The sequence below is a fragment of the Tetrao urogallus genome, assembly GCF_951394365.1.
Source record: "Tetrao urogallus genome assembly, chromosome: 7".
Lineage (NCBI taxonomy): Eukaryota > Metazoa > Chordata > Aves > Galliformes > Phasianidae > Tetrao > Tetrao urogallus.
In genome coordinates this window covers 43,564,910-43,592,350 of record NC_136820.1, presented here as the reverse complement: position 1 = coordinate 43,592,350, position 27,441 = coordinate 43,564,910, and the positions used below count along the sequence as shown (strand labels likewise).

The 27,441-nt window shown below is 37.2% G+C and overlaps 1 protein-coding gene across 1 annotated transcript in view; it reads left to right on the top strand.

Moving 5' to 3' along the window:
* The window catches only part of RBM33 (RNA binding motif protein 33), a gene marked incomplete at both ends in the record, with an annotated part of 89,155 nt that overhangs the window by 25,533 nt on the left and 36,181 nt on the right, over positions 1-27,441 (top strand). Inside the window, 4 exons of the mRNA XM_079538145.1 lie at positions 818-989; positions 5,421-5,626; positions 7,536-7,737; positions 13,119-13,177. Coding sequence (XP_079394271.1) covers positions 818-989; positions 5,421-5,626; positions 7,536-7,737; positions 13,119-13,177 — 639 coding nt within the window. The remainder of the gene's footprint in view (positions 1-817; positions 990-5,420; positions 5,627-7,535; positions 7,738-13,118; positions 13,178-27,441) is intronic.

Genomic DNA, 27,441 nt, shown 5'->3' with positions numbered 1-27,441 from the left:
AATTTATGGAAAATCATATTACATTAGAAGATTTTTAATTTTCAATTCCAGAAATTAAATATAACTTGTGTAACATTCTAAGCATTAATTTTATCTTGCCAGTGCAGGAAATGACGTTTATTTACATATTTTAATTTGAAAGTGAGAAATCCATTTTCAATTGGGACATTTTCATCTAAATAAATGTTCTCTGTTACAGAGAGAATTGGCAAGTAAATGAGGACCAGGGAGCAGCATTCCAATATACAAATTTAGTATATTCAAATGTTATGCAATCATTTAATCCATTCTCTTCCCCAATGAATTACGTATCAGAAATATTCAAAGAGTAGAAAAAAATAAAGACAACTACAATTATACATACCTAAAGGAGTGAAGCTGAGAAATGTGAGGTTATCTGCATTTTTTTTCTTCTACAATGCAGTTCTTGTAGTTGTTAAGAAAATTAAAATAAAAAATAAAAAATGAGTGTTTGGGTTACTTGAATTTGGTTGTATCCCAGGATTGCCTCTTAGTCAATTCAGATATGGAATAAGTGTGTTCAAAAGCAGTTAGCAACCTGGTGATGGTTTTTATTGGAGATTCCGTATCTCTTATGGCATTGCAGCACAGTATGTTTTATTGGTAGATATTACTATATAATTGATTATACGTTGTGTTTCTGAGTTTTTTAATTGCTAAGTTCTTAACATTCATTGAGTTTTTTGTAATATATAGTGGCAACCAATCTTTTAAAGGAAGCTTTTTCTTCTGAATCTCACTGATATCAAGAAAGTAGATTTTCAGTTTGCATTATCATCTGTATTTTGTGATTCAGGCAGCTATTGAATCTCTGGAACTTCAAGAAGAAACAAAAGAGGAATCTGATGAAGAGGAAGATGATGATGAAGAGTCTGGAAGATTACGTTTCAAAACTGAACGGAAGGAAGGAACAATAATTAGACTCTCAGATGTGACAAGAGAAAGGAGAAACATTCCAGAAACTTTGGGTGAGATTCTGTGGCAATGGACCATTTTGAAGAGCTGTAATAAGAGAAACTTAAGAGGCTTTGTAGAACTTTTGACAACTACTTTAGTGAAAGATACGATGGCCTTCTTTTAACTTAGACTGGCCTCTATCCAGGTTGTCTGCAGTCATTTTCAGTGTGTGCTGTGTCCGTCTCCTTGGTGGTAACGTTTAAGCTTACAGCATTTTGAACGTGAGCACAGTGTCTTTTCCTTGACATTTCTGTGGTGTCTTCAAAAGCCTTGCTGTTCTTAAGTGGAGGCTGCCTGATCTTTGTTTTACTGCTTATTGTCATAGAATACATTTTAAGGAATTCCTTGAGGAAGATTTTCACTTTATAACACTTGCATGCACTAAGCACGCACTTTCATATCTATGGTTTCAATCTGTACATATAACAAAGAGACTAGCCAGTGAGAAGACAACCTATACTAGAGCTTGAATATTAGAAGAATAGTGCTTAGACTTTGTTGCCTGTGTTCTGCTGTCAAATAGCTGTTCTGCTTACTTTTTTCCCCTCTCAGGAATATGTTTAGAACCTATTGCATTCCCACTGCTGGATTGGCCTGGAGAAATTATAACTTGCTGATCCCCAAACCTATTTGGGTGCTAGAAAAATATGGAAGCCCCATCTTCTCTTTTCAGGTTTATGAATTTATCACTATTCAGAAGAAGCAGTAGATAAGCAACTTTTGTACAGCTGCCCTGTTTCAGTCTGTAAATAGAACAAAATTGCCTTGTGTTTTTTGAGGCTTTCTGAGTCCCTGTGTGCTGTGAGGGAGGCAGCAGTGTACGATTTTTTTTTTGTTTTTAAATTAATATCTTTCTCATCCATTGATATCCATCTCATCCATGATTTCTTATGATTTTGGGCAAGGTGTATATTAAAGGCCATCATTTCGCACTGTTTTCATAATGAAGTGTTGATCACGATGGCAACAGGACTGAAAGAACCCTCCGGAGGAGTTCACACAAAAATTATCTACGTGGAAAAGGGGCATTTTGGCTGTTCTGCATTCCAAATGTATTTTCAACCCTAAGACAGTGTATCTTATTTGTAAAAAAGGTGCCGGTGACTTTACAGAACAGATTCTCTTAAAAATAAGAGTACATTGGAATGGCTGAATCTCAGTACATGATTGCGAAGTGGCTTGCAGTTGCATGCACTTTAATATCTATGGTTTTAGTCTGTACGTATGAAAAAGAGACTAGCCAGTGAGAAGACAACATATACTACAGCTTGAATATTAGGAGAGTAGTGCTTAGAATTAGACTTGCTTCTGTGGGTAATTTAGGATGTAGCTCTGACTTAAAAGGAGAAGATGATGCAAATGCGGGTGAATTTGTAAACAGCTTGTTTAACCTGCTTTTTTGGACAAAATACAATCTTGCTGTTATGAAATGGCTCCTATTCGTACTAGTTTTGTGTCTTAATTTGTTGATAAAGGACCAAATAACTGATCACATAGTATAAAGTTGTTCTCAGGAAATGCTTTTTCCTTGCTTGTGAGATTATAAGGCAACTCTGTAAATATGGCTGGTTTAAAAATGAAACTTTGTTGTAGAGCCTCATTTCCTTACTTTAACATCTGAACATAGTTGAGAAAACACTTACAGAGAAATTAACATTTCAGTTGAAGTTACAAACGTAATTTCCATCCTGTCACATTTTGGTGACCTTTTGTGACAGCTTGTCTCTATTGGAGGAGTGCATTCTTTCTTGCTGATTAAAGATGTCATTTGAAACCATTTTATTACCAGGGATATTGAAATTAATCTTGACACTTAGAGACACTAGAAAAATAATTGCTGATTCACTGCATTAACTGCATGCATGTGAGAGACTGTACAGTCAAGATCAGAGTAAGTGTGTGCAGGGCAAACCGTGTAAAAATAGAGTATCTCATAAATGTAGCTGGGATCTCTCCTAAATATTTTCTTATCCATGGTAAAGTAAGTAATTGTTTTAAAGTGTTTGAACAGAGAAATTGTAGAATGGCTAGGCCATTGATTTCTAAAAATGCTGAATCTTTTGAATTATCTTTGGTGAGGAATATATAGCATTTAGTGCATGTGATGAACTCTTCACTGAGTTGGAACTGCCATTTTGCACCGGATCTGCTTACCCCAAGGGAATAGGAAGGAAAAAAAAAAAAAGCTTTAATATCACCAAACTAAAACATTAAAAAACACAAAGAAGAATTTGACTCTCTCACAAACTGGTAACAATTGTTGTTATTGTTTGAGGAACTACTTTCTTCTGTGTTCTGATTAGTTTGTGTTCACCGTGCTAACTTACGATTGAGATTTCGGGCAAGGAAAGAGGCTTGAAATGAGAGCTCTGTTTTTGCCAGTTTTTTTCTGCCTGCTTTTACTACCTCTGACAGCAACAGTGGATAAGGTGATTGCTTTAGATGCATCTCATGCTTTTGATTGCATTGTATAAGAGGATAGTGATCTAAATCGGAGCTACGAGAGATGGTTTAATGCTCGTAGCACTGATGGGAATGGGAGGGTGGTTGGACTGGATGATCTTGCAGGTCGTTTCCAACCTTGTGATTCTGTGTAAATTTTCCTCAGTAATCCATAATGTGTATGCTTACTGTAAAAAAGACTTCAGGGACTGTGATTCCTTGCCCCTTGTCTAGGCATGGTATGAGATTTTTGCGGAAGAAACCTTTTTGTCTTGGGCTCTGCTGATCTCCTGAGGCAGGTACTAAAGCAGAGGTGCCATTTCATAAGAATATCTGGTGTGACTATAAATTAAGAGAAATTTTTCTCATTGCCTGCATGCAGAAATGGCATAGGAAACGTTATGGCAGGTATTGGGATTGTAGAGTGTCATTTTGCTGCATTCTTGGACGGTCAACCAGTTTTAAACTTTTAAGAATCAAAGAGCCCCTGTTTTCTGTAGGTGTCGAATACCTCTGAAAATTGGGGCACATGAAATGGCAGCCTTTGCAGGTCCATTGTACAGCTGGTATCTGTAGCTCAGTAAGAACAGCTGAGTCGGTGGGAATATGCTGTTCTCAATCTTTTGTGCCCTTCTGTCAATCCTCCATTTCAAAGACTAGCTGAGATTACTTATAAAGGTGTTGAAGGTGGTGGGTTAAGTAGCTTTGTCTGTTACACTTGCAAGAAATATTAGCATCATATTAGTGTCTTCAGCTTAAGAGTGCTGTCAGATGTAAAATGTTTTTATTTTCATCTTCATATTTTGCAGTATTAACAAGTAGCTGTTTTATCCTGGAAACAGATCTCTGTGCCTCGCCTCCTTTAAGAGGAGAATTCTTAAAAATGGAAAAAAGGAAATGTTGCTCTGACTGCCATTCATGTGAATTCAAAAGATGTTTTGTTTTGTTTTGTTTTTTTTCTTTTGGTCAGGAGTGCATTTCTTGTAGAATCACAGAATCATAGAATGGCTGGGGTTGAAAAGGACCTCAAAGATCATCTAATTTCACTTCCCCTGCTACAGGCAGAGTCAGCAACTACTAGACCAGGCTGCCCTGAGCCATATTCAGTCTGGATGTAGACTATTTAATTTTCCACTATTAAATGTGAAAGTGAAGGTTCTCACTGGCATGTGGTGAAATGCTCAGCTGCCTGCTTGGGTTTAAGTTTTTCCCCTTTAAATAATGGATACCTCAAGAGTGGCACTGCTGGAGGTGTCATGGTGTTTGGTGATTCTATTGTAGACTTTCTCTACATATCCAAGTAATTTGATAACCTGGCCCTGTTACTGCATAATTTTCTTAATTTTATCAGCATTGTTTCAATTTTTAGCTAAGTTTGGCAGACTTCATTGAGTACCATCTGTTCTCTGGTGTTTGCTCATGATGTGGGTTGGGTGTGTATCAGACTTGTCAGTGGCTGTATCAGGCTTGAGCTGAGCACTCAGTTTGAAGTGTGCTCTGAGTGGAACTTGGGAAGTACTGCTGGTTCGTCAGCCACATCAAATGTACGTCAGTAGTTTCACAAAGTGAAAATGCAGCTCACTGGCAGCAGTGTACTTCTTTGGAATATGCCCATGTGCAAAACGTTCTTTGGGTTGAATCTCTTTTCATGGAAGGCTCAGCAGATCCTTGATAGTAAAGATTGCTCGGTCTTTTATTGTGTTGCCTGGCATTTCTGCAGATACATGAGAGGAAAAACAAACCTTTTAGTTCATGTTTGTTTCAGTCACCTGCCAGTTCTTTGCCTGTGCAACAGACACAAGTGCGTGTGCTTTTTTCCTGTTGGAGGTGTCATTAATGAAATGTTAACATGTCACCTGGAAGAGATCAAAGTGCCTGCAAAAATTCTCTTAGTTTCAGGGATTTTTCTATGGTTCTAGCATTGTTTTTTTTTCCCTGGTATTTTCTGTACTTTCAGCTTGAGGTTAATTTTTTTTTTTTTCCATCTCTTTTTTTAACAGAACTTTCTGCAGAAGCCAAAGCAGCATTACTTGAATTTGAAGAAAGGGAAAGGCAGCTTAAACAGGGGCGATACGGCTCAAGGAGAGGAGGGCGAAGAGGAGGCTCAATTATGTGCCATGGAATGGGAGAACAAAGGAGAGACAATGATAGGGGAAGAATGAAGGATCACAGACCTGCACTGCTGCCAAACACACCATCAACAATGGTACCTTTTAATCCTTAGTATTCTTTGGACGTGCTTTCAGGAAATGATGGAGAGAAGGCACTCTAAATCACATGTCTTTATGAAGGTGGAATATATATTCCAACATACACTTCTTACTCCTTTGCTGTTTTGTTAGGTTAAACGAGCTTTGAATAATGTGATGATTGTAAAAGCATGGGGTTAATCCTGTTACCAGCCTTGAGGAATCTATAAGCTTGCAGATGAAAATCAGATTTTGACTCAAATACGAACAGGCAAGGCAGTAGAGACCCTGACTGAGCATGGAGGAGTAAGATAATTCCTCTGAGATAGGTGCAGTATGGGGATGTGTTCAGTCCGTGTTACAAATAGTAGCTTAGTAAAAATAAATATAAAGTAACTCAGGGTTTTTGTGGAACTGTTTTTTCTTTTTGTCATACTTTGCAGCTTATAAAAATTGATTTGTATTTCCACCATTCTACTGTGGAATCAAATTGAAACAAAAGAATCACACCTAGACAAATTAATTCTGTAGGATTTTAATTGAAATTTATCTTTGTTACTGTTATTTTTCTGCTTGTACTTTGTATCACAACTAGAAGATGTTACTTTTTCCATCCAGACAAGCAATGTGTAGGATCCAGGGGCATCCCACGCTTGCTTTTCTAACTGTTATGGTGTACTGGGAACTGACTCATAGAACAACCTCAGTGTATGCCTTTGCAGGATGAGGTCATCTGTATTAAACAATGAGAATTTTTTCCAACAGCAGTAACTGTAGGTATTGTTCTGTAGCAGGAGCTGGTGGATGGCTCGGTGGTTGAAAGCCCTGCCAGAGGAATGTTTTGCATTTTTAAAACTGTGAAGATGGAATCATTTTTTTTCTGTACTGCTGCACTCTTTGCTACTTATTCTGATCTTCAATGTTGTAAACATTTCTGTGCTAGTCATAATATCTTGTGCGTTCCTTGTAGCTGCCTTGCTTGACGTTCATGACTGCTGGAAGAAACAGATGTGACATATCTTTATTACTAAAGGGTTGTGTGCTTGATTCTTCTTGCATTGTGATTTTAAAGCTCTGGTTTAGAGCTGACCTGTAGTATCAGTGAGTTCAGAAGTAGAAGAACGAGTGTCTCTGAAGGACAAACTTGGTTTTTGTTATTTAAAAAAAAATAAATAAATAAAAAAATTGGCTATTCATGTTTGAGATACTGAACGAAAGACTTGTTTTTGTTTTGAAAGGCATCTTTGAAGCAGATGAACATTTTTTCTTTCCAACAGTATGAACAGATAGACTGCACTGATAGCTCAGGAGTCTGTTTAATTTATTTTGAGTTTTCTTCCAGCTGTTAGTTCTGTCTTCTCAGGCTCTTATACATTAGGCAAAAGTTAGTGGATTTGCTTTGTTACTGGAACTCATCACATACGTCCTAACACAGCTGATGGCAGCTTCCAGTGACGTATGCAAACCCTAATCTATGAAATGAGGAAGTTTCACAATTTAAAGAAAAACAGAAAAACAACAACAAAAAACCCCCATGAAGATAAATGCATTCTCATAATGTTCTCAATGTGTGTACATCCCGGGCAGCACTGCTGTTCACTTGTGAATTTTTTTTCTTGCTCTTTGCTGTTTTCTTCTTTGTGCTGATGTCTCTTCCTTTGCTTTCCTGTGCTAATTGATCCATTTGATTTGATGATATGGGAAAGAAGTTTTTTCCATTCATATTTGGCCTTAGTTGTGTTTTCCAGAGGTGTCTTATTTTTGTGCTGGTTTATGTCAGGTTTTGTGAACTTTAAAGCCTATTGACTTTGTTCTTTTGTCTGACTTTAGACTCATTCACAGAGGTTAATTCCAACACACCAGCAACCTGTTAGGAGTCTGTTCCAGCACCAGCAGCAGCAACAGCAGCAGCAGCAACAGCAGCAGCAACAGCAGCAGCAGCAACAGTTACAATCTCTGCTTCCTTTACAGCATCAGCATCATTCTTCTCCTCCTCCAGGGCTACATATGCCCCCTCAGATAGAAACACCTAGAATAATGATGACTCCACCGCCAGTGACACCTCAGCAACCGAAGAACATACACATAAATCCCCATTTCAAGGGAACAGTAGTGACGCCTGTACAAGGTGAGCTTTCTGAACACAATCATTAGTATGTAACTCATTGTTCTTTGCTGGGGACGCAACCATATTTGTTTACCACTTCACATAAATGTGCTTCGGGCTGATTTTTTTTTTTTCCTTAAATATTTGGTAACATTAAGCAAGGTGATGTGAAAAAGGAAATTGTACAAAAGAAAGAAAATACAGTGATGTAGTATGTCTGCTGTTGGACTGTGGCCAGCAGGGATTAGTAAATCCATTTCCACTTCTTTATCACCTTTGCTTCTCCAAAGCCTTCAAAGACCAACAAAACTGTAAAGAGAATGTGTTTTCAAAGTAGCAGATGTTGGTCTTCAGTACCAAGTAGGTACTGCAGTTTAGAATTCCCTATATCATTCTAAGTTCAGCCAAGGATTCACAGAATGACCACCCACCTATTTTAGTGAGAATATATAGAATCGTAGAATGACTTGGGTTGGAAGGGACCCCAAGGATCACCAAGTTCCAACCCCCTTGCCCTAGGCAGGGCCACCGAGCTCCAGATCTGGCACTAGACCAGGCTGCCCAGGGCCCCATCCAATCTGATCTTGAACACCTTCAGAGACAAAGCATACACAGCCTCTCTGGGCAGCCTGTGCCAGCACCTCACCACTCTCTTGGTAAAGAACTTCCCCCTGACATCCAATCTAAACCTTCCCTCCTTGAGCTTAAAACCATTCCCCTTTGTCCTGTCACTGTCTATCCAAGTAAAAAGTTGATTCTCCTCCTTTTTACAATTCCCTTTTAAATACTGGAAGGCTGCAGTGAGATCTCCTTGTAGCCTTCTCTTCTCCAGGCTGAACAAGCCCAGCTCCCTCAACCTGTCTTTGTAAAATAATTACATGAAGGTAGTCTCTGAACTATAATTGTATAATTGCTTTGTGAAAGGTACCAGCTGTAGTCCTCACATAACAGTGTGTATGTGTTCAATTTTCGTTCAGTGCTGCATTTATGATTATTTGATTGATAGTGTAGAAGTGTATTAGAAGCACACTTTTTCTGCCACTTGACACAAACGCTCTTCAGGCTACACCGTTTAGGACAGCTCTCAGCAAGCAGAACTGTTAATATTGCTACTTATTTGGAAAGCATTATCCTTAAGAGGATAAAGAAAAGGCTGATTTGTGATTGAGTCTAGACAAAACAAATGAAAGGTCAACGTGGGTGTATCTACCTTTAGGTTTTCTGGTTTCGTTGGTTTTTTTTTTTTTTTTTTTTCTTCTTTAAATTAGCAGATCTCCAAGCCTGTATTACCTTTGCTTCATTTGTTTGTCCAATGGAAGGCAGGAATTTGGCAGGGTAGGATATTGCCAGCTGTTAGACACCTGTTAGACTTCTTGCAGTTGGCTGTGCAGTAGCTGCTCCACTAAGATTATTTCATTTTTTCCTTTCCAATAAAATCTGGTTCTTATGAAATTAGGTATCAGGGCAGTTTATCTGGAAGCAGTTTGAGAAGTCCTTGAGTCTTGGATGTATGCCTTCTGTGAATTTTATTAACATTTCCAAAGCAACAATTCTTGTTTTGTGAGAAGCAAAAATAGATTTTAGACAATTCTAGATGCCACTCTGTTCTCCTTCTGAAACAGTCCATACATCATATGTAGCTGTGTGAACAGGTTTCCTTCTGATGGTAGTAATGGTTACTGGGGATTTTTACTTTTGCCTGATGTCAGAAGTATACTAGTGTATGTTATCTCTTTTGTCTGAGTTTTTTCTGTCATTGTTATGGCAGTTATCTCAGCCTGTGGCACCTTGGGCATGCTTGGGGTCTGCTTTTGTCTTGAGCATAGCCTTATTCTGTTCTTTTTAGAACTTACAGACTTTGTGTGCACCTTCGTTTCTTCACTTGTAAGACTAGTCATCCTCTCTGAATGAGCAGCTCCAGAGAATGATTGATTTTTCAAATGGTAGAACACCTGCATGTCAGCAAGTAAGGTCTTTGCCATGTGTGTTGATGGCAGTTGGTTCGTAAGAAAACACTTCGTGCCACCCATTTTACTAAAGGCTATTGAATGTTTCTGCTGATAGATGTGCAGCATACTGTTAAATGTAACTGTAGAAATTCTAGTGATTTAAATCTGTTTATTAGTGAGCAGTTAGCTTTCTGCAGTGGCTGAGAACAGTGGCCATCTCAGTCTTAGCACATACTAGTGGAGTTATGTTGCATGAAAGTGTACATTTGCATACTGAAGGAAAACATGTAGGACGTCGTATGTCTTTTCTAGGGAAGATGAGCACAATTCTAAAATCTTCAGTGGAATTTGCACAGTAAGATGAATTTTTAAGCAATCACTGTAGGCAGATGGCAAATAGAAATTCCAGTGTAGGGATAACTGTTCTAAATTTCTTCTTAATACCGAGCAAGAGTTTTAGTACTCCAGCTTGAGGCCCCAGCAGAGAGACACTGGTAGCTGAGAGTACAAGCATGTTTGACATGCAGCAGCATTCGTTTTGAGGTAACAGGAACTGTGGAAGAGATGAGATTAATTTCATGTTCTTGATGATATCCAGCCCATTCTCAACTGAATCTGTTTCCAAACATGAGGTTTTTTACTTATCAGAGAGTGCAGTCAATGCAAACTTTATTTGGATTCGGTTGTTTAAAGTGTGATGCCAGGAAGCCAAAATGCCATGTCTGGAAGTGCATGGTAGGTACACTTAGGTTCTGTTAGTTTTAAGTGTGCTGTTGTTTCTTCACATGGACTGGCATTTTTTTTGCTTCTCTAATTTTATGTCATTAATATACACTTACATTGTCACACTAAGGGTATGTATTCTTACTCGCAAACCATAGAAGTATTCTTTCTCAACATTTTTTTGGCTTTTCATCTTGAAATGTGCTCAGTATATCAGTGTTTTCTAAAGTAGACTAAAATCTGTGAATGGTCACGACACTTTTATTTGAAGAAAATAGCATTTCAGATTTCTCGTAGCCATCAGCTTTAGCCAGAGTGAGCTGAAGCAGTCCTGAAGTATCCCATTATTGGCTTATTTCTTTGTTCCAGAAGCAAATCTTCAATCTCCGTTCAGAAAACAAGAAAACCAACCAGCAGTTGCTCTGTGTCAAGCCAGTTTTCTCAAACGAATTTCTAGTAGTTTTTTGGTCTTTGAAGCTTCATAAATGATTAAGAAAGGCTCAGTCTGTCAAAAACCTTAAGTGAGTGTCTATTGCAGATACTGTTTGTTAGCATTCAGTTGTATCTTTTGTGGCATTTGAATCCCATGTCTTGCTGTTGATTGCTTGTTGTAATTTTTTTCTTTTGTATCCTATTCTGTAAATTATTTTTGACTTGTTAGAAGAAATTTCTGGCTGAGTGTGTGTCCAAATCTGAGTATGATCAATTCACAAATACCAGAGGATCACATGGTAGAAGTAGATGTACGGTGAAATAGCTTGTGATTTTAGTACTGAATGTTTTTTTTTTTTTTTTCCTTAAATATTTATATCACAAATAACCATTTCAAAGCTACTGTAGTGCTGCCAAAATTGATAGGAGCTATTAAGGAGCAGCTTGTGGCAGCTCTGTGAATTTTCATGCCATTTACCTTTTTGAAAACTGTTTTATGTCTTGGGAAAAATTACATTATTATTCTCATAAATTATCAGTATGGGAATGGCTTCTTCATCTTTACAGATAAAGCCTTGAAGTTTACAGCCAAAGACAAATGACTCCTCTCAAAATAGCATCTAGCAACGTAATACTGCATTTGAAACATAACTTTCAAACCTGTGCAAGATGTAATGTAGGGAAAATTAATCCTTATTTGAGAATTCTTTGCTGCTTTAGCAAGTGACTGGGTACTGGAAGGGCAGTGAGTTTGAACAATCTTTCAGGGGTATTAAATTTGTTTGTTTAAAGGAACAGGTATATCTTTATGCTCCTGTCAGAGGCAGGATACCAAAATAGACCTGAGTCGCCTGTACAGATGACACTCCTTTGCATTTACTACCTTATGTGATTTTATTTTTTTTCCTGCTGCTCGGACCTGAGCTATTTTAGTTCTAGGTCTGTCAAGAGCTTGCTGTCAGTTTTTTCAGGTGGTGTGATGATTGTGTGAAATTGGCAGATCTTCATTAGAAGCCAAGATGAAACCATTGGACTAATCCTCTCCTGGAACCTGATGCACAGTTTGCACCTAGTCCTTCAGAGCTGACATGCACTGAAAACAGGTCCTGGTGCACTAGCTCCTGTGCCTGTATTACTGAGGAAAAATTCTTGAGGCATTTTAGCTAAATGTGTTGCTGGATGCAGCTAGTTCAGTCTTAATAAAGTTGTCGACATCAGTATTTACCCCCGTGTGGGAAAATAACCTTATTCATAGTTTTTAGTAAGTGAGCAAGTACATTCTGTACTGTTTGATTGCTTTGTATTTATATTTATATTTTATATCAGATACTGTTTGATGCTTTATATTAACTTCTGTACGCCTTTTGTCTAGCACTGATATATATTTAATGATTGATAAAGTTCAAAGGAAGGTAGGAAGGAGAGCCTACAATGAAAAGAGAAAAATCTGTCATTATACTTTGTACTACAGATTCCAACAAAAATTCAGTCTCCACGGTGATCCCACAGTAGTTATTTCTTTGTGTTATACCATAATTTTGAGTGGTGGTTTTGGGTCATATTTTTGGGGATCAGTTCATTGAAACAGTATTACATGGTCTGTGTTTGACTCCTTGAAATTCTATCTCTGGAGAAGTTACTTTTCAAGAAGAGGGTTCTTTTAATTCTCGATGTCTCTTTATGAAGCAAAAGTCTTCTGGTATCACCAATTCTGTGATTACACAAACAGATTTTACTTGCATTCACCATTACAGTGGGAAAGCCGGATGAAGTAGCTTTTGCTTATTGTTAATTGCTGCTGCCTGCCTGCCTCATTGTACCCTCCCATGAACAGTGATTTATGCCAGATAGATTTTTCTTATGCCTGTATTTGCTGTGGGAGTAGGTGGTGACACTGAGACATACGTAGGAAACGAGGGGCATTAAGTGGGGAAGGTGAATTAATCATGTGTCCTTCTATTTGAAACATGGATTTATTGTTCAGAGTCTGTGTCAGCTTTGTCTGAGAGACATCTTTGGCTGAATACTTACTCTGTTTTTTTCTTCTCTGAAACAAGAAGCAATCTAATTCTGGAAAATGCAGAATTAAGTTATGTAAATGAACTAGGAGAATCCTAATTGCCCTGTTGCATGTTGCAGGAGAGGGAATGGTTGCTTGAATTTAATTGTAGGAACTGTGACATGTGAGGGTAAATGTAGCAGATTTTAATCATGGCTTCTTATTGGTACTTCTTTTGGAAATAACAGCAACAACTGTTAGGTGAAACAAATGGTGTTAAAAGGTGCTTCTTGTTTCAGTGCCCTTGCTGCCAGTTCCAGCCCAGCCAAGACCTGCTGTAGGACCCCAGAGATTTCCTGTGAGTAGCAGCTGTTTCTTCTTCTTTGATATGGATAAGCATACATTTGCAAAGAAATATTAATATAGCAAATAAAGGCTGTTCTAGTGAAATATAATTTTAAGGATTTGTAAATATTGACAATACACTCTGCAGTTGAAAATGTTTGTTAAAAGCTTAAGGTCAATGGATTTTTGAGAGTAGAATTAATTCTGTTTAACTGTAAAATTGTTGAACCAATCTCTCCAGTGGGAGAGGCATGAATGCATCTTATCTTAAGGAATATGGGCTTTATTTTATTACTTGAGTCTTTCTGTATGAATAGAATCCTTACTTTATTTGATATAATAAAAGGCTGTTTGAAAAACATCTGAAAGCCTAACAAGCAGTATTATTTCTGTATTTTAAAAATCAGAAAAATTGCATTTTTATCATTACTTCAGACATTTAAATGCCTTTAAATTATTTTATTGGAAAAGAGAATGGGCTTGTGTTCTTGCATGTTTCTTCCAAAACAAACAAGATACCTGACAAGATACCTAACTACTTCATGGTGATCATTTTTACTTTTTTCATGAATGAAGAAAAACGCCCTTCTTGATCATTTTTAATTGATATTTCACAGTTCTGTTGTCCTGAAGTTTTAATTGAAGTGGTTTGCAGAGTATCAAGATAAGAATAAATAAATAAATAATAGTACAGTATTTCCCTAAACATTTTTAGCTAACGACACATACATTGTTTCCTAAACACACACAAAAAATGGTTCTTTGTTAATGGTTGTGGTGTGGTATTGCACAGTGAATTACTTGCACAGAGGTCAGATGAATTTGAAAACAGCAGATTTTTGGAAACTGCTGTGACTTCTGATTGCTGTGTGCATACTAGGTTGCTTCTGATGCAGAGTGTTTTTTAGACACCTAGGTGAGTAACTGCTGTCCATACTTTGTAGAGTGGCTGAGTTTTCAAATTATCACATTTCTTCTATAAAACTTATATAGTAAAACTGCAGTTTCATTAGCTTTATCCATTACATAGTTTCAGTGTCAACGTTTTAAGTGCAGGTAGCTTTCTGTTCAGAAATATTGTGGTTTTAAGAGGAAGTTCCCTTCAGAGCCTGTAGTATTAAGCAGAAACCTTATTAACATTTTAGAAGTATCTTGCCCGTGGTTTCCTTTGACATTAACTTGCTTGTGTCAATAAACACAATTTAGTATTAAAAAGAAATTAAAGGACAAGGAATATCTGTAAAGGCATTGTAATTGACGTCTTTGAAGTATGTTTACATCAGTGTAGAAAAATTGGAAATTAATTTTTTTTAAATTGACTGTGAAATTAGATTTTAATTCTGTTTACTTTTGTTTTTGAAAGTTGACAAGTACTCCAGCCTCGCTAATCTTGTGTGCACCCATTTTTTAAATGGAATAAAGTCAGTGAACGTTTTTAGTAGGACTGTTGTTCCTTTTGCCTGAAGGAAAATACTACTTGCTGCCATTTTATGTAAGCATTCTACTAGCAAAAGTCGATGTAATTTGCTTTTATTAGGAGAAAGAAAGCTTTAACTGTAGAATCCAGTGTGATTTGACTGCCTTGAGTGTTTTTTTCCCCTTCGGCTAGTAGCCTGCTCTGTGGCCATGAGAAAGGTGCTTAATCTCTCCATGACTCAGTGGTTTGTAAAATGGGTATATGTTCTTCCCTTATGAAGTACTTTATGAATTTTGCATAGGTGATCAGTTAGGATTAGGAATTAAGTGTCACTGTGTACAAATGATGTTTGTTTTATTAAATGTAGTACGTTTGTTCTTGAGCTGAGCACAAATTTACTTTGACTTGAATGTTTTATCTTGCAGAACTACCTTTCCTTGCTTTGTTACATGTCAAACGCTGCTGTGTTGTTATAATTCACTTGTTTATGTAGAGATGTTGACTCTTAGCAGTATAGCAGTGGTTAGACAACTTTGCTGACAAGCCATTTGAAAAAGATCAAAGTAGTGTTCCAGGCTGCAGTGTATTCATGCTTTTTCTCATTATAAAAGGAGTCTCTGGGTATGCAATCACTTGGATTGACTCTTGTTTTAGGATCACCTGATTTTAAGATAGTAGTCAAACAGTCTGCTGGTTGCTTTGTTTCTAAAAACTCTGGAGTTAAAATTATTTTTGGTCTTCTTTCCCCTATGACTTTGAACTGAATGTTTTGTTTGGTTGAATGTGGCAGAAGTGAAAATGAAGGGGAGAGACCTACAAGTGCTGGTGCCTTGTCTGAAAGAAAGATAGCATCTGAGTTCCTGTCTCATCTAGTGGAGACTTGGGAAGTCTTCCCAGAGAGCCTTTGTGTGCTCCACTTGTGAGAGCAGCTTCAATCAGAGCAACTGCTACTCAATTGCAAGTCATAAATCCATTGGAAACCAGGTGTTACTAATTTAGGGCTAATGAAGTGACTTGTAACATGTAATGGTTAATTCTTAAAACCTTTTGCAGACAAATGTAATTGAAGAATGAACAAAGTTGTAATGAACATGTTAGTATATTGGTTTCGGTTCTAAACTGCAAGAAATGATGTAGTACTAAATTGGGTGATGTTGATCAGAGCTGAATTGTCTTGGATGTGGGACAAATTAAATTCACTGACAGCCCTCAATCTAAGTTTTAATGTTTCAGGGTAAAGCATATTGTTGAATTATTTCTCACTTAAAGCTTAACTCCTTGTGCTTAGAGAGGAAGTCTGGAAATGACACGATGGAATTAATCCAGTTGTGTTTTGAACTTATTTGAACATTTAAAGTAATTTTGACTCAAATAAGGAAGTTGTCCATGTCTTACTCTGTAATGATTCAAGGTGACTTAGTCTTAACAAAATTTAAGAGCTGTAGTTTACTAAGTAGGACTGAATAAATGGTGGATATGAGATATGATATGAGTAGCTGAGAAATGTGGTAAAGTTGTGCTGACTTGGAAGTTAAAGACTTGAGTTCTGCAGAGGCTTCTGTGCTCATATGAACGAGCTCTCTTCAGATGGCTGTATTTAGTAGTAATTCAGACTTCAACTGTAGTTGATGTCAGTGTTTCACCAGGTGTTTGAGTTAACCTGGAACTGTGCAAGTGCCAATGCAGTGTTTTCTTTAAGCTGTTTAAAGAAGAGATTAAGCTAACATCTTCAGCTGAGTGCTTTTGGCGGTGTTGCTTTAAATATCATCTAAAGCCTTCTATTTAAAGCAGTAAAATGCCTTTCTCTGACTTTCTGTCCCAGTCAGTGTTTCTCAGGTAACAATGTTTGGGGACTAATCTGTTGGAACGAAAACTCTGGAAGTTTTACTCATAAACTGTTGCATGGATCTCCTGAGTTTTTCACATTTTTCTGACCAAGTTAGTAGTTCTTATGGATGTTCCAATCCTGTTATGGGACTTTGTTATCCCTCTTGTGTAACGCTTGTGGTTTCTGACTGGTGGTATTTATTTATCTAGGATAATTTTTTTCTTCATTTATTGTTTTCTTTAAAGAAGAGCAAGATATAATAAAGTTAAAAAAAAAAATTAAAAGGAAAATAAAAAAGATATGGAGGAGGAGCTTCTGAGCACTCTGTATGTAGGTTGCTGCTAACTGACTGTTATAGAGGCCAGATCCTTATTTAGCATGTAACTAACAAAATCATTTGCTTATGAATGGCAGTTTTCAGGAGCTGAGATGATGGTCCAATTCTTTTCATCTCTTATGTGCTTTCACCAGCACATTCTAGTTTGAAATATTCCGAGAAATTGGAATGCTAGATATGCCTGAAGACTTTTCCTTCAAATATTACTTAGTTGTATTTAACTTAACACCAAAAGGATTTTCACTTGTCATTTGTGTGCAGTTTTTCAAGGACATATAAAAATGGGCCAAGTGTCATCATGCCAATTTTGGGATAGAGTGTGACCGAGGGAGAATGTTTCCATTGATAAAATTCTTCAGATGGATACTGTGGACACAGTGAGGATCCCTGTCATCCAAATTTGAGGCTGGTTTAGGATTTTTGGTGTGAAGAGGGCCTTGTGGAGAACCTGCCTCACAATGCTTTAGGCAGTAGAGAGGAATGGCATCTTCAGGTTTAGGCTGTTTCAGTTCTGTCTCTGTTGCCATTTGTTGTCTGAAACCACTGCAGAGAGAGCAGAGCCTGGGAACTGTGTGCCTTTTGCAAGGAGAATTTTCAGGGAAGTTGGATGAAAATTTATTCAGCTTATTCAGTTCTTACCCTCCTCACTCCAGCTGTGGTGAGAGCTGGGCAGATAACCACCCTTCAGACCAGTTCCTTTAAATTTGATCCTTCTGAGTTTCAGAGCTGGAACTAGGAATGGTCTGAAGTGACATGAAGCAAAAAATGAAGCTGCGCTGTTCTCTGCCTGGCTGACTTATGCCACGAGGGCTTTTGAGGTGCACGAAGCCTTTCTCCTTTGATAGGACACCTTTAGTGCTCTAGATGCCTTTCAAGTAACTGTTGAATTCAAATCTAAAAAGAAAGTTGAATTGTACAATATATAAATTGTGTCTTATTCAATATAAAAAAAAGACCTTAGTAGAGCAGCTGTCCTCGGGCTCTAGTGAATATTCTACATCATGAGTCTTTTTACTTCCCAAGAGGGTTTTTTTTTAACGTGATTTGCTCTTGGATTTTGCCTTTGAATTTTATTTCAAAATGGTCCTCATCCCAGAACACCTGAATATTTATTTTTGTTAAACTGCAGAAACCTTAGTAAACGTTGTTTACATTTTCACGGAGTATTCAACTTCATCTCCAGTATGTCATTGTTGTAAATGGCTGCTGGAACAGAGAATTGGTTAGCTGTTTTGAGTCATTGCTGAAACCTTCAGTTTGGCAAATTTTCAGCTTTGAAGTTGTTTGAAATTTCAGATGCTTAGAAAACACTTCTTTCTTTTAATCTGTGAGAGATGCAGTGCCCAGCTTTGCTGTCACTGATCACTGTCCTTAATTTTTGCCATTTGCTTGTAGAATTTTAGCCAAAAAGTATTAATGTTATTTGATTTATAAGAGATATGTTAGAATATGATCTACTTTTTTATTTTGTAAAATAGCTCTTGAGCTGGCTGTATCTGCCTGTAACACTGTTTTAGCCAACTTGGTCAGTGTAATGGATTTCACAATGGACCTTGGCCTGTGAGTGTATCTTTGCATAAATGCCTCGTACAGTCTGTGCAAGAAGAAATTTACAGTGCTTTTGGAAACAAAACTCCTTGCAGTAGTGTTTCATGTTTGTTGTGGAAAATTTATATAGGAAGCTAATTTTTTTCCAAAATTTCTAATTTGGTCATGGATCGTTACTCCTACATAAGAGTTTTAGCAACTGTTGCAAAAGTCTTGCTGTGTGTTGCCTGGTGTTCATGGTAAGGACAATTTTTAAGTGGTTGTGCATCTCAGTACTGGCAGTCCTTTTAAGCTGATATTTAGGAAGTAATGATTTGCAGTAAGTAACCAGTATGTGTTTACAACACTATGCATGTTGGAGATAAAACTGTTAATGGAAATAAAAAGCCACTTGTGAAAGCGATTCTCCTACTTTCTCACAATTACTCTGCTTTAGCTATGGCTTTAATATAATGACTAACAGTAAATGAAATTTTCAGTCTATTACTATGTAGCAAGAGCAGGTCACAGGTAGTGTAGAAAGCATTTTGTTTTCATTTAACAGGATACATGGTATCAGGTGGTGTTGATTGACATTTCTTGGATAGTGCTTTATACAGCATTTCATGCAAATCATGTTTGAATGAGACTGCTGCATCAAATTACATTTCTTTCAGATTTATAGCCCTTGCAAATGTGAGACAGAGCCTGTTTAGCAGCTAGCAAAAAGCTTTTCTTTTGAACACTTACTGTTTTCACAACTTGATTGCAAACCTCTATAATTACAGCACTTAAGGTAGTGAAGGAATGATGAGCATTTTCTCTTATCAGATCTATAAGTAGTAGCAAGCAGATGCAGCATGAGAACCCTCCAGCTGTCAAATATTGTCAGGCTGGCATAAAGGGAATGCAGTTTAAAATGCAGGTGACATAATACCCAACATCCTCCATTTGCTGGTGGGCTTCTGATTAATCACGATTACCATACATTATCATACCATCAAATTTAATCATATCAATGAATTCCCATCTGCAGGGGGAGCAGCAGCAGCTAAACATGATGGTAACAGCTATTAAATTTGAGGGAAATAGATGGTCTGTAAATGCAGTAACCCTTTAACTTGTTATGCTAGTTCCAGTGTGCACACACTCTTTAGATATGAAAATCAAACAGAAAACTTGTGCACTTAATTTTTCATAGCTTTTGTCATTTAACTAATTGCAGTGTAGGAACTACCAAGGAAATCAGAGTTGCAGAATTAAACTTCTTTTTGTATTCATGACAGTAGATTTTTACAGTTCAGTCTCAGCCGTGGTATCTGCTAAGTAGAGAATCAGAGAGTAGTTGAGGCTGGAAGGCACCTGGATGTCGGCTTGTCAACCCCCCTCCTGCAGCAGGAGCACCTTCAGCTGCTTGTCCAGGACCGTGTCCAGATGGCTTTTGAATATCTTAAAGTGCTCAGTCACCTGAACACTTGATAAGTTTTAATTTGTATATAAAATTATATAAATAATATTTTTAATTGTTTTGTATTTGTGTTTAGACTTACACAGATATTTGCATGTACGTATTTGTATACGTACAAATGCATTGGTTTTGATTTATTTGTATGAATGAAGTTTGAACTTGTTAAGCATTATAAGCAAAGCAGAATTTGTTATTGAAGCACACACAAACACGTACTAAGGGCATAGTTTCATAGCCATTAATTAGGCACTGTTAAAGACTGTTTTGCTGATGCCAAGATTTCTCTTACAAAGAAATTTAATTACAACATACAATTGACTTCTTACTACAATGCAGTAAGACTAATCTAGTGCTTAAATACTGAATGTAGAGCTCAAATGTGTTTGTTAAAACATAGTCCTAGATGATAGTATAGTGCTCTTACTGTGCTGAGAAGTGTCCTTTTGAGGTAAACTGGTATGTTTGTCATTATAATTAAAAAAAGAAGTCTTATCAGTAAACTGTTTTTTTTTTTTTTTTTGCCTTCTGTTCTTTCAGTTCTTGCCATTTACTTTAGCATATGAAAGGAAAAAATGCTTCATTAATGATATAGTACAAAGATGTACTGCTAATTGTAGGAAAATGAGTTAATTTAAAAGAGTAATACATGTTGACTGTGCCATGCACAAGAAAAAAAATATTTTCAGGCCTTCATCTTCATGGTTTAGTAGGAGCTATTGGGAATAGGTGAACGGTTGGACTGGGTGATCTTTTAGGTCTTTTCCAACCTTAGTGATTCTATGATTCTATGATTCTATGATTCAACATGTGAGCAGAACCTGCAAGCACATGAATAGCCCTGGGTGTGTAAAGTCCTCTCATCAGAGTGTTTGCAACATCAGAGACGTGTAGAATATCCCCAAAGTGCAATTTCTATATGGAATTATAGATAAGCAATGTTGTAGCTTAACATCTAAACAATCAGATCTGAAATGTTACAAATCAAAGTCTAAGTTTGCAGAAATTATGGTATTTTCTATAAAGCTGTGTTGTTTCTTTCTATTTTGGTGTAGGGTAATCTGAGCCCTTTTAGTTGAAAGGGGATGGGGAAGCTTCACCGCCCAGGTCAGATCTTTGAGATTCACACATTGTGTTGAATTAACTCTTAACTGCATTGTCAAGCTTGGAGTGTCATGTAGAAATTTTGAGTTTGATCTCCATCATGTAATGCAATACTGGCCTCCTGAGTTTTGCTTCTAATCATTAGTGACGTGCAGGTCACCGAAATACATCAGGTCAGTAAACTCTAATAATACTTCCATGTGATACTCCTTCGTCTTGGGATAAGTTACTCATTTTATACGCTTTTTATGCCAATAGTTGTGAAAGCTGAAGAGTTCCAAAGCCTACCATGCTTCTTGATGTTTATCTATTCCTATTAGATAAGCTAGCTTTCAGCTCAGAAATATGGAAAATGACTTCTATTGTCTCAAGGTGAAATAGTTATAAACATCTTCCTTTTTCATCATCCTGGCACTAATGTCTGTTGCACTCTTCTTTTTTTTCCTTATGATGTTCTGTGATGTTTCTATTTTGTACTTTATTTTTAAAAGTTAGGACTGTAAAGAGTGGTTGCACCTTCTTCTACACCAGACCCCTGGAGAGGGCTACAAACTAAAGTGAAACTGAAGCTCTCAAATGAGTTACTTTTAAACATCAGTTTAAAAAAATCACTTAACTTTCTACTCTGATCTTAGAGCTTTGATTTTTCTCTACCCTCAAGCAGTGCAGCCTGCTACAACTTCATATTGTTTGTAGCACCTGTGTCTCTTTGCTGTAGACACTCTTTCTTCATCCATACAAAAGGAATGGATAGGGAGTTTGGTTCTTCTGCACGTCAGTAGTTTAGAATTTAAAGCCAAAGCTGGGATTCTGTCAGTGGTATCTTTCCTATTGCCTGCATTTCGTTTTGGAGCATTTTCATGAGTGAGTGGGATCACTTGTCCAGGTGATTTTCATTTTGTGACTTCCATACCTTAGTGGTAGAATAGGTGAGAGTCCGGGAGCCTATCTACTGAGTGACCTCTCCATTTGTTCTTTGTGGGCTCTTCTACTGTGGTGTCTTTATAAGAACACACTGAAATTCAGAGCATTTTTGCCTTCATTTGCAACATGAGCAAGTCTGTGCTTGATGTGTTAGGAGAGGTGCACCAAAACTTAACTGGAAAGGAATTTACCCTTTATAAGGGAATTTAATTTAGTCTCCTGAACTGTTTGTGTTGGTCACAGCATGCTGAAGAACGAGTTAACCATCCTGCTTCTTTGTTGACCATATCCTTTAGTTTCTTGATTGTGAGCTGGCCTAAACAACAAGCAATCCGTATCTTCCCTCCTTCCTTGGACTTGTTTCCCATGATGGTTGGATTGCATATTGGAGCCTTGAGCATTGTGATTTTCCATACTGATTTTATATGAAAATCCTGTTTTAAGATCACTTGTACTTCAGTGTCACAGTGGACTTTCTTATCTCCTGGAGCTGTGCAGTGTCAAAGAGAAGCTTGTTCAAGTTATGTGGCACGTTTTAATATTAAAAATTAATTTTGGGTTGGTTTAAAGAAGTAATCAAACTGTTCTTTTCCAAACTGAGTTTACCTTGACGTTAGAATCTGTGCTGTCCATGTACAAGAACTAGCAGTTGTTTCGTTCTTAAATTTCACTGAATCATTTATTTTCTGTATACTATGCTCTGTAGGTCAAAATACTTTGAAACTTGTGTGTATAAAACCACAGTTTGCATAATTATACTGTATCTACTTGAAGAATTTTAAACTATATTAAAGATGCATGGAGGGGGGTTTCTTACACAAGAGGATGAAAAGTCAGTTCCTTGCACTGGAAGGTAGGCATTTTAGGAAGGCTTTTCAAAAAGTCTGGTAGCTGCTGAAATAAGAGGATTAACATCTTGTGACAGATGGCTATAGTTTTAATTGTCATAGGTTATAGTGGTCATTATTCTTTGCATTTAAACCATATAAGAAGAATTAACTGAGTGGCCCTGCTTAACTGTCAATGGGCTTCTCTTAGTTCTTTGCATTTTAAGTGAGATTAATAAATGAAAACATGTTGTAGAGGCAGGGTGTAATTTATTGAAAGATTCATGAAGTTTCAATGACATTGTTAAGGTATTTAATTAGTGTCGTGGAAAAAAAAGTGGAGTGACCCTTTTAGAGAAGCTGATAAGTCATATAATAGCTCTTAGATCCTCTTTATTCCTTGCTTTATAAGATTAACTTTGTGCTAAGCAATTTATGCTAAGTTTTCCCTTTTATTGGTAACCAAAGTTATCTGTGCTTCATGAATAGATTATTAGAGATAACATCATGTAATTAACAAGAGATGCAGAAAAGTAAAAGTACAATTTGTGTAAGAATTGTATGAGAGAGAATGTTAATTTCTTAACTAGGAAGGATATTTAAAGGGATAAAAGGAAAGCAAAATAGTGCAGTTCTTTGGAAGGATTAAAGTAACCTTATCTCGTGTTCTTTCAGAAGGTAGGATTGCCTCAGTGTGAGAGTCGTGTTCAATGAGCTATTCACAGCTCTAATGAATTGTAGACAAGTTTGCATTGCATTTTTTTTTCCAAAAGTGATTGATAACATGCGAGTTAATTGAATAATGGAAGTAAAAGAAGAAATTGTGTAATGTGCATGAAAAATTGTATAAAAAGTCAATTGGAAGTATTGTAAATCGTAGCACGATGGGGAGAAAGTGTGGATAGACTTTTTTTTATTGTCAGGATCAACTTTACAAAACTGAAGATTTAAGACAAAATACCTGTCAGTAGTACTTCACAGTGTGATTATGTGCTTTGAAGTATTTCTAGAATGTCTGTGATTGTATCTCTTAAGAAATCCACACCGAACCCCATTTCCAGTGTAGCTGTGATTCTTTCATTGAGCTCTAAGTTCTTGCATTCACAAAAAAATGCATAAAACTTTATGCATTTGCAAAATGTTGCTAGGATAAAATAAATGGTAGAAATCAGCACTTGCATTCCTGAAGAATTGAGAAGTCTGGCACAAAATTACTTTGGTAGCTTAAGAAAAATCTGCGTGTTCAGTACATTGCTTTCATTGCTCGGGCATTAATGCATTTTTTTTGGCTTACACAGGAAGTAAATATGAATACTAAAAGATCGATAATAATGATGCTACATCAAAAATAGTAATACTGAATAATTAATCTGATAATGATGAGAAAGAGGGAAGCCTCTCCCAAAAAGCTGCAGTCTGTGCTCTTCTGGTCCTTTCTCATGCAGATGCTCGGTAACTCAATCTTCAGAACTGCTGTCTGTATGAATCAGAGCCAGCCCTGTGGGGTCTTGCTGGGAAGGCACATAAATATTTTGTCCCTTCCCCCAGTGTCACAGTTGGCCCCAGTTTGGGACTGGAAGTTAAATTTTACAGCCTTGACTGACTGTATGAATTTGCAGTTCTCTCTTGCATTTCAGCTGAACAATTTAACTTGAAAATAGGTGGTTTTGAACTGCATGGTGTTTATTAAGTAGTTTCCAAAAATGTATCATATGGTGAGGTGGTAGTTAAAGTGATTTTTCTTTTTTTTTGTGGTAATAGTTAAAATGATTTTTTTGTAGGGAGGCTTAGTGTGTGTATTGAATAGTTGCTTGTTATTTGAAACTGTCCGCATAGCAAAACCATGAAAAATGGAGGTAACTACTGTGCATATAAAGATTTATTATGCATCTATGTTACAGTATGCTTACTTTATCAAAAATGGCCCATTATGAAAACTGGCTTATGCACCTGCTCTTCATTAATTTTTGAAGTTAAATAACTGCGTGGTCTTTTTTACAAAATACCAGCGGTCACTTGGGGATTATTTGTAGCAAATACTTGCTGAATGTAGAGTTTAGTGCTAATGGTAAAATAATCCTCTCTGAGAATTATAGTTTGACTGCTGTTAAGAAGGAAAAAAGCAACCTCAGACCTTAATCAGTAGAAAACTGCTGCATCACTTTGTTCAACTTTTAGGGCAGAATGTGGCGTAAATAAAGTTGTAGTATGAGTGTATTCCTAGAAATTGGCAAAAAGGAATATGATGGTATTTCAGAATAATAGATGAGTACCTCAAAACTTGGAAAAATATTCACTATATTTTGCCTTTTTTTTTTTTTTTTTTTTTTTTTAATGTTTGTGCTTGGAAGCAATAACTCTGATTGAAACTTTCTTTCACGTGTAGTGTGTGAAATTACTCCATCGCTGTTGGAGCTTTCCTGAATGCTGGAAACAGAAGAAAAATCCCAGCAACATAAAATCTAAAAATAAAGACTTCTCCCCAGCTGTATCACAGTGATTTATGGGCAGAATTTTAATTCTCTTTTTAGGAGTACTAAAAGAAAATCTGGTTTAGAAAAAAGAAGTGGAGGTCAGACATTTTTCACTGACGTTAGAAGGAAGCAAATTGAACTAATTTCTGTTTTTAGAAGCAAATATTGATAATTCATTTTTCTGCAAATAGCAAATGACTTTGCAATTAACTTTCTGCGATTGGCCTTTGGTTATCAGCCAAGAAATGTGATTAGTCATAATTTACTAGTTCTTTAAAATGCCTCGTACAGATGTTAAAATCTGCGGGTGATCAAATAAGTGGGTATTGCTTAATGATACTCTGTTGTTTTTATAGCATGCTGCTTTGCTATACATACACTGGCATATACTTCTGTGGCTTCCCCACACTCAAAACTTCTTGATTGAAAACAAAGCACAAAAAACCCACCACCTCAGTTCCGTTGTGCGTGGAGAAGTGCTGTGGCAGGGAAAGGTCGTTGCTTTAGTAATCACATACAGCACTTCAGCACTAATGATTTCTGACAGAGACAAGTCCTGCACATTGCAGGATGTGGAAAGGATTTTCATGTTGTTTTAAATGTGAAGTGGAGAAAGAGGGTTGGCTTTAGGATTCAGGAATACTATTATTAAAAACTTGCTAACTTCTGAGTTTAACAACATTGAGTGGGGGGGGAAAAAAACCCAGCATTCTGAATTGTGAGGAAGAGGCTGATATGGAAGAGTTAAAATGATTTCCTTTGTGGTTTCGGAGTTTTCGGATCTTTCGGAGCTTTCACCCAAGCGTGCTGTAGGATGTACTTTCTGAGGTATAATGTGAACAAAACCAGAGTGAATTTCAGTGCATCTTAATGGGATTTGCTTTTTTTCTGCAGTTGGATAACTTTTTAAAGTCAATGTAAGTAGATGAGGGGATATATTTGTTTCTAATGTGGTTGACACCTTTGCATCTGTGGGAAGCTTGGTACCAGTATTGCTTACGCTTGTGGCAGTAAAATGCCTTGCTGGTTGGTGGTGTCTGTAACTTTGTAATTAATCCATACTCTCCTCTTTGTTCTAAGTGTGACATTTTCTGATCTAAAATACCTTAAAGTTTTAGAAGTGAATAAAGTTTATTTCAGAAATGTTTAAAGCTTGTTTATGGTGGGAAATATAAATCTGCTCTCAGTGTGCATAGCATTTACCAGACTTCTGTGGTTTAAGCTAATATATTCTGCTGGTTATCTGCCTCATTTGGAATTGTTTTGCTTGGAACTGTCCCAGGACTTCCATTCTGAGACTGAAGTGCTTTCATTCTAAGGGTGAAACGGTAGAAAATACTGTTTTGTCCAAGAAATTGTAATTCATATGTTTTATGGTTGCTCCATTTTTTTCCAAAAAATAAAATATTTGCCTAAATATATGTTGAGATCTGTGTGAAATTCAGCAGCAATTTCCATTCAGATGTGATTTAGGGCTGCTTTGGGATGAGGCGCATCCGATCATAATAATGAGGGTGCAGGATGTCAGAACAGGGAAAGCTGCTGGGAGGAGGTGTTTATTTAAAATACGGATATAGAATCTCCTTTTTCCCAGTGTGCTCTCATTTTCTTCTCCTTCCCAAGCATGAAAAAGAGAGTAAACGGCCTGCACTAAGTGCACAGGCAGGAGAGTCTGGGGCTGCGTTGGCTCTTGATGGACTATCACAAGACAGGAAGACCTGCTGGTGGTACAGAGCTGGAAAGCTGGATCCCAGCTGGGATTGGGACCCAGTGATAGTGGTGAGGATGGCAGAATGTGTCTGAAGATAAAGTAGGATTAGGAGAAAACTAATTGGAAATATTGTTTAAAGACTCGAGAGTTTTAAAGTAAAGCACTCAGAAAATAGGAGGAGAAAAGCAGGTTACCTGCCTGAATTTTCTTCCCTCCCCAGCTGATAAACACTCATGGGACTGTGTGCTGTAAATAAGAAGTAAGATAAAAACCACCCAGTGTTGTGAAAACTGCCCTGGTGAACTGGTTTCTCCCCTGCCTCTGTTGGAGCGGCTGTATGCATTATGCAGCAACTAACAACTAACTGCCAGTTGTTTGCTGGTGGCCTCCCTTGGGCTGTGTGGTTTGTGGAAATGCTGTGTATTCCCAGTGACTGAAAGAGCTGTGCTTTAATATGCTTTTATCCCCAAGGCTTTCAAGATGAGGGACTGCCTTTGACCCTAGTTTGAAAGGACCTTTGGTAGCTCCTGTGCACAGTGGTGATACAGGTGTATTTGGGGGCAAGGAGGCAGCATCCTTAAGGTTCGGCGGGCAGCCGGTGCTGTTCTCTTCAACTGGAGGGAAGGTTCAACTGGAGTTGAACAGGCTGGTTCAGCTAAACAT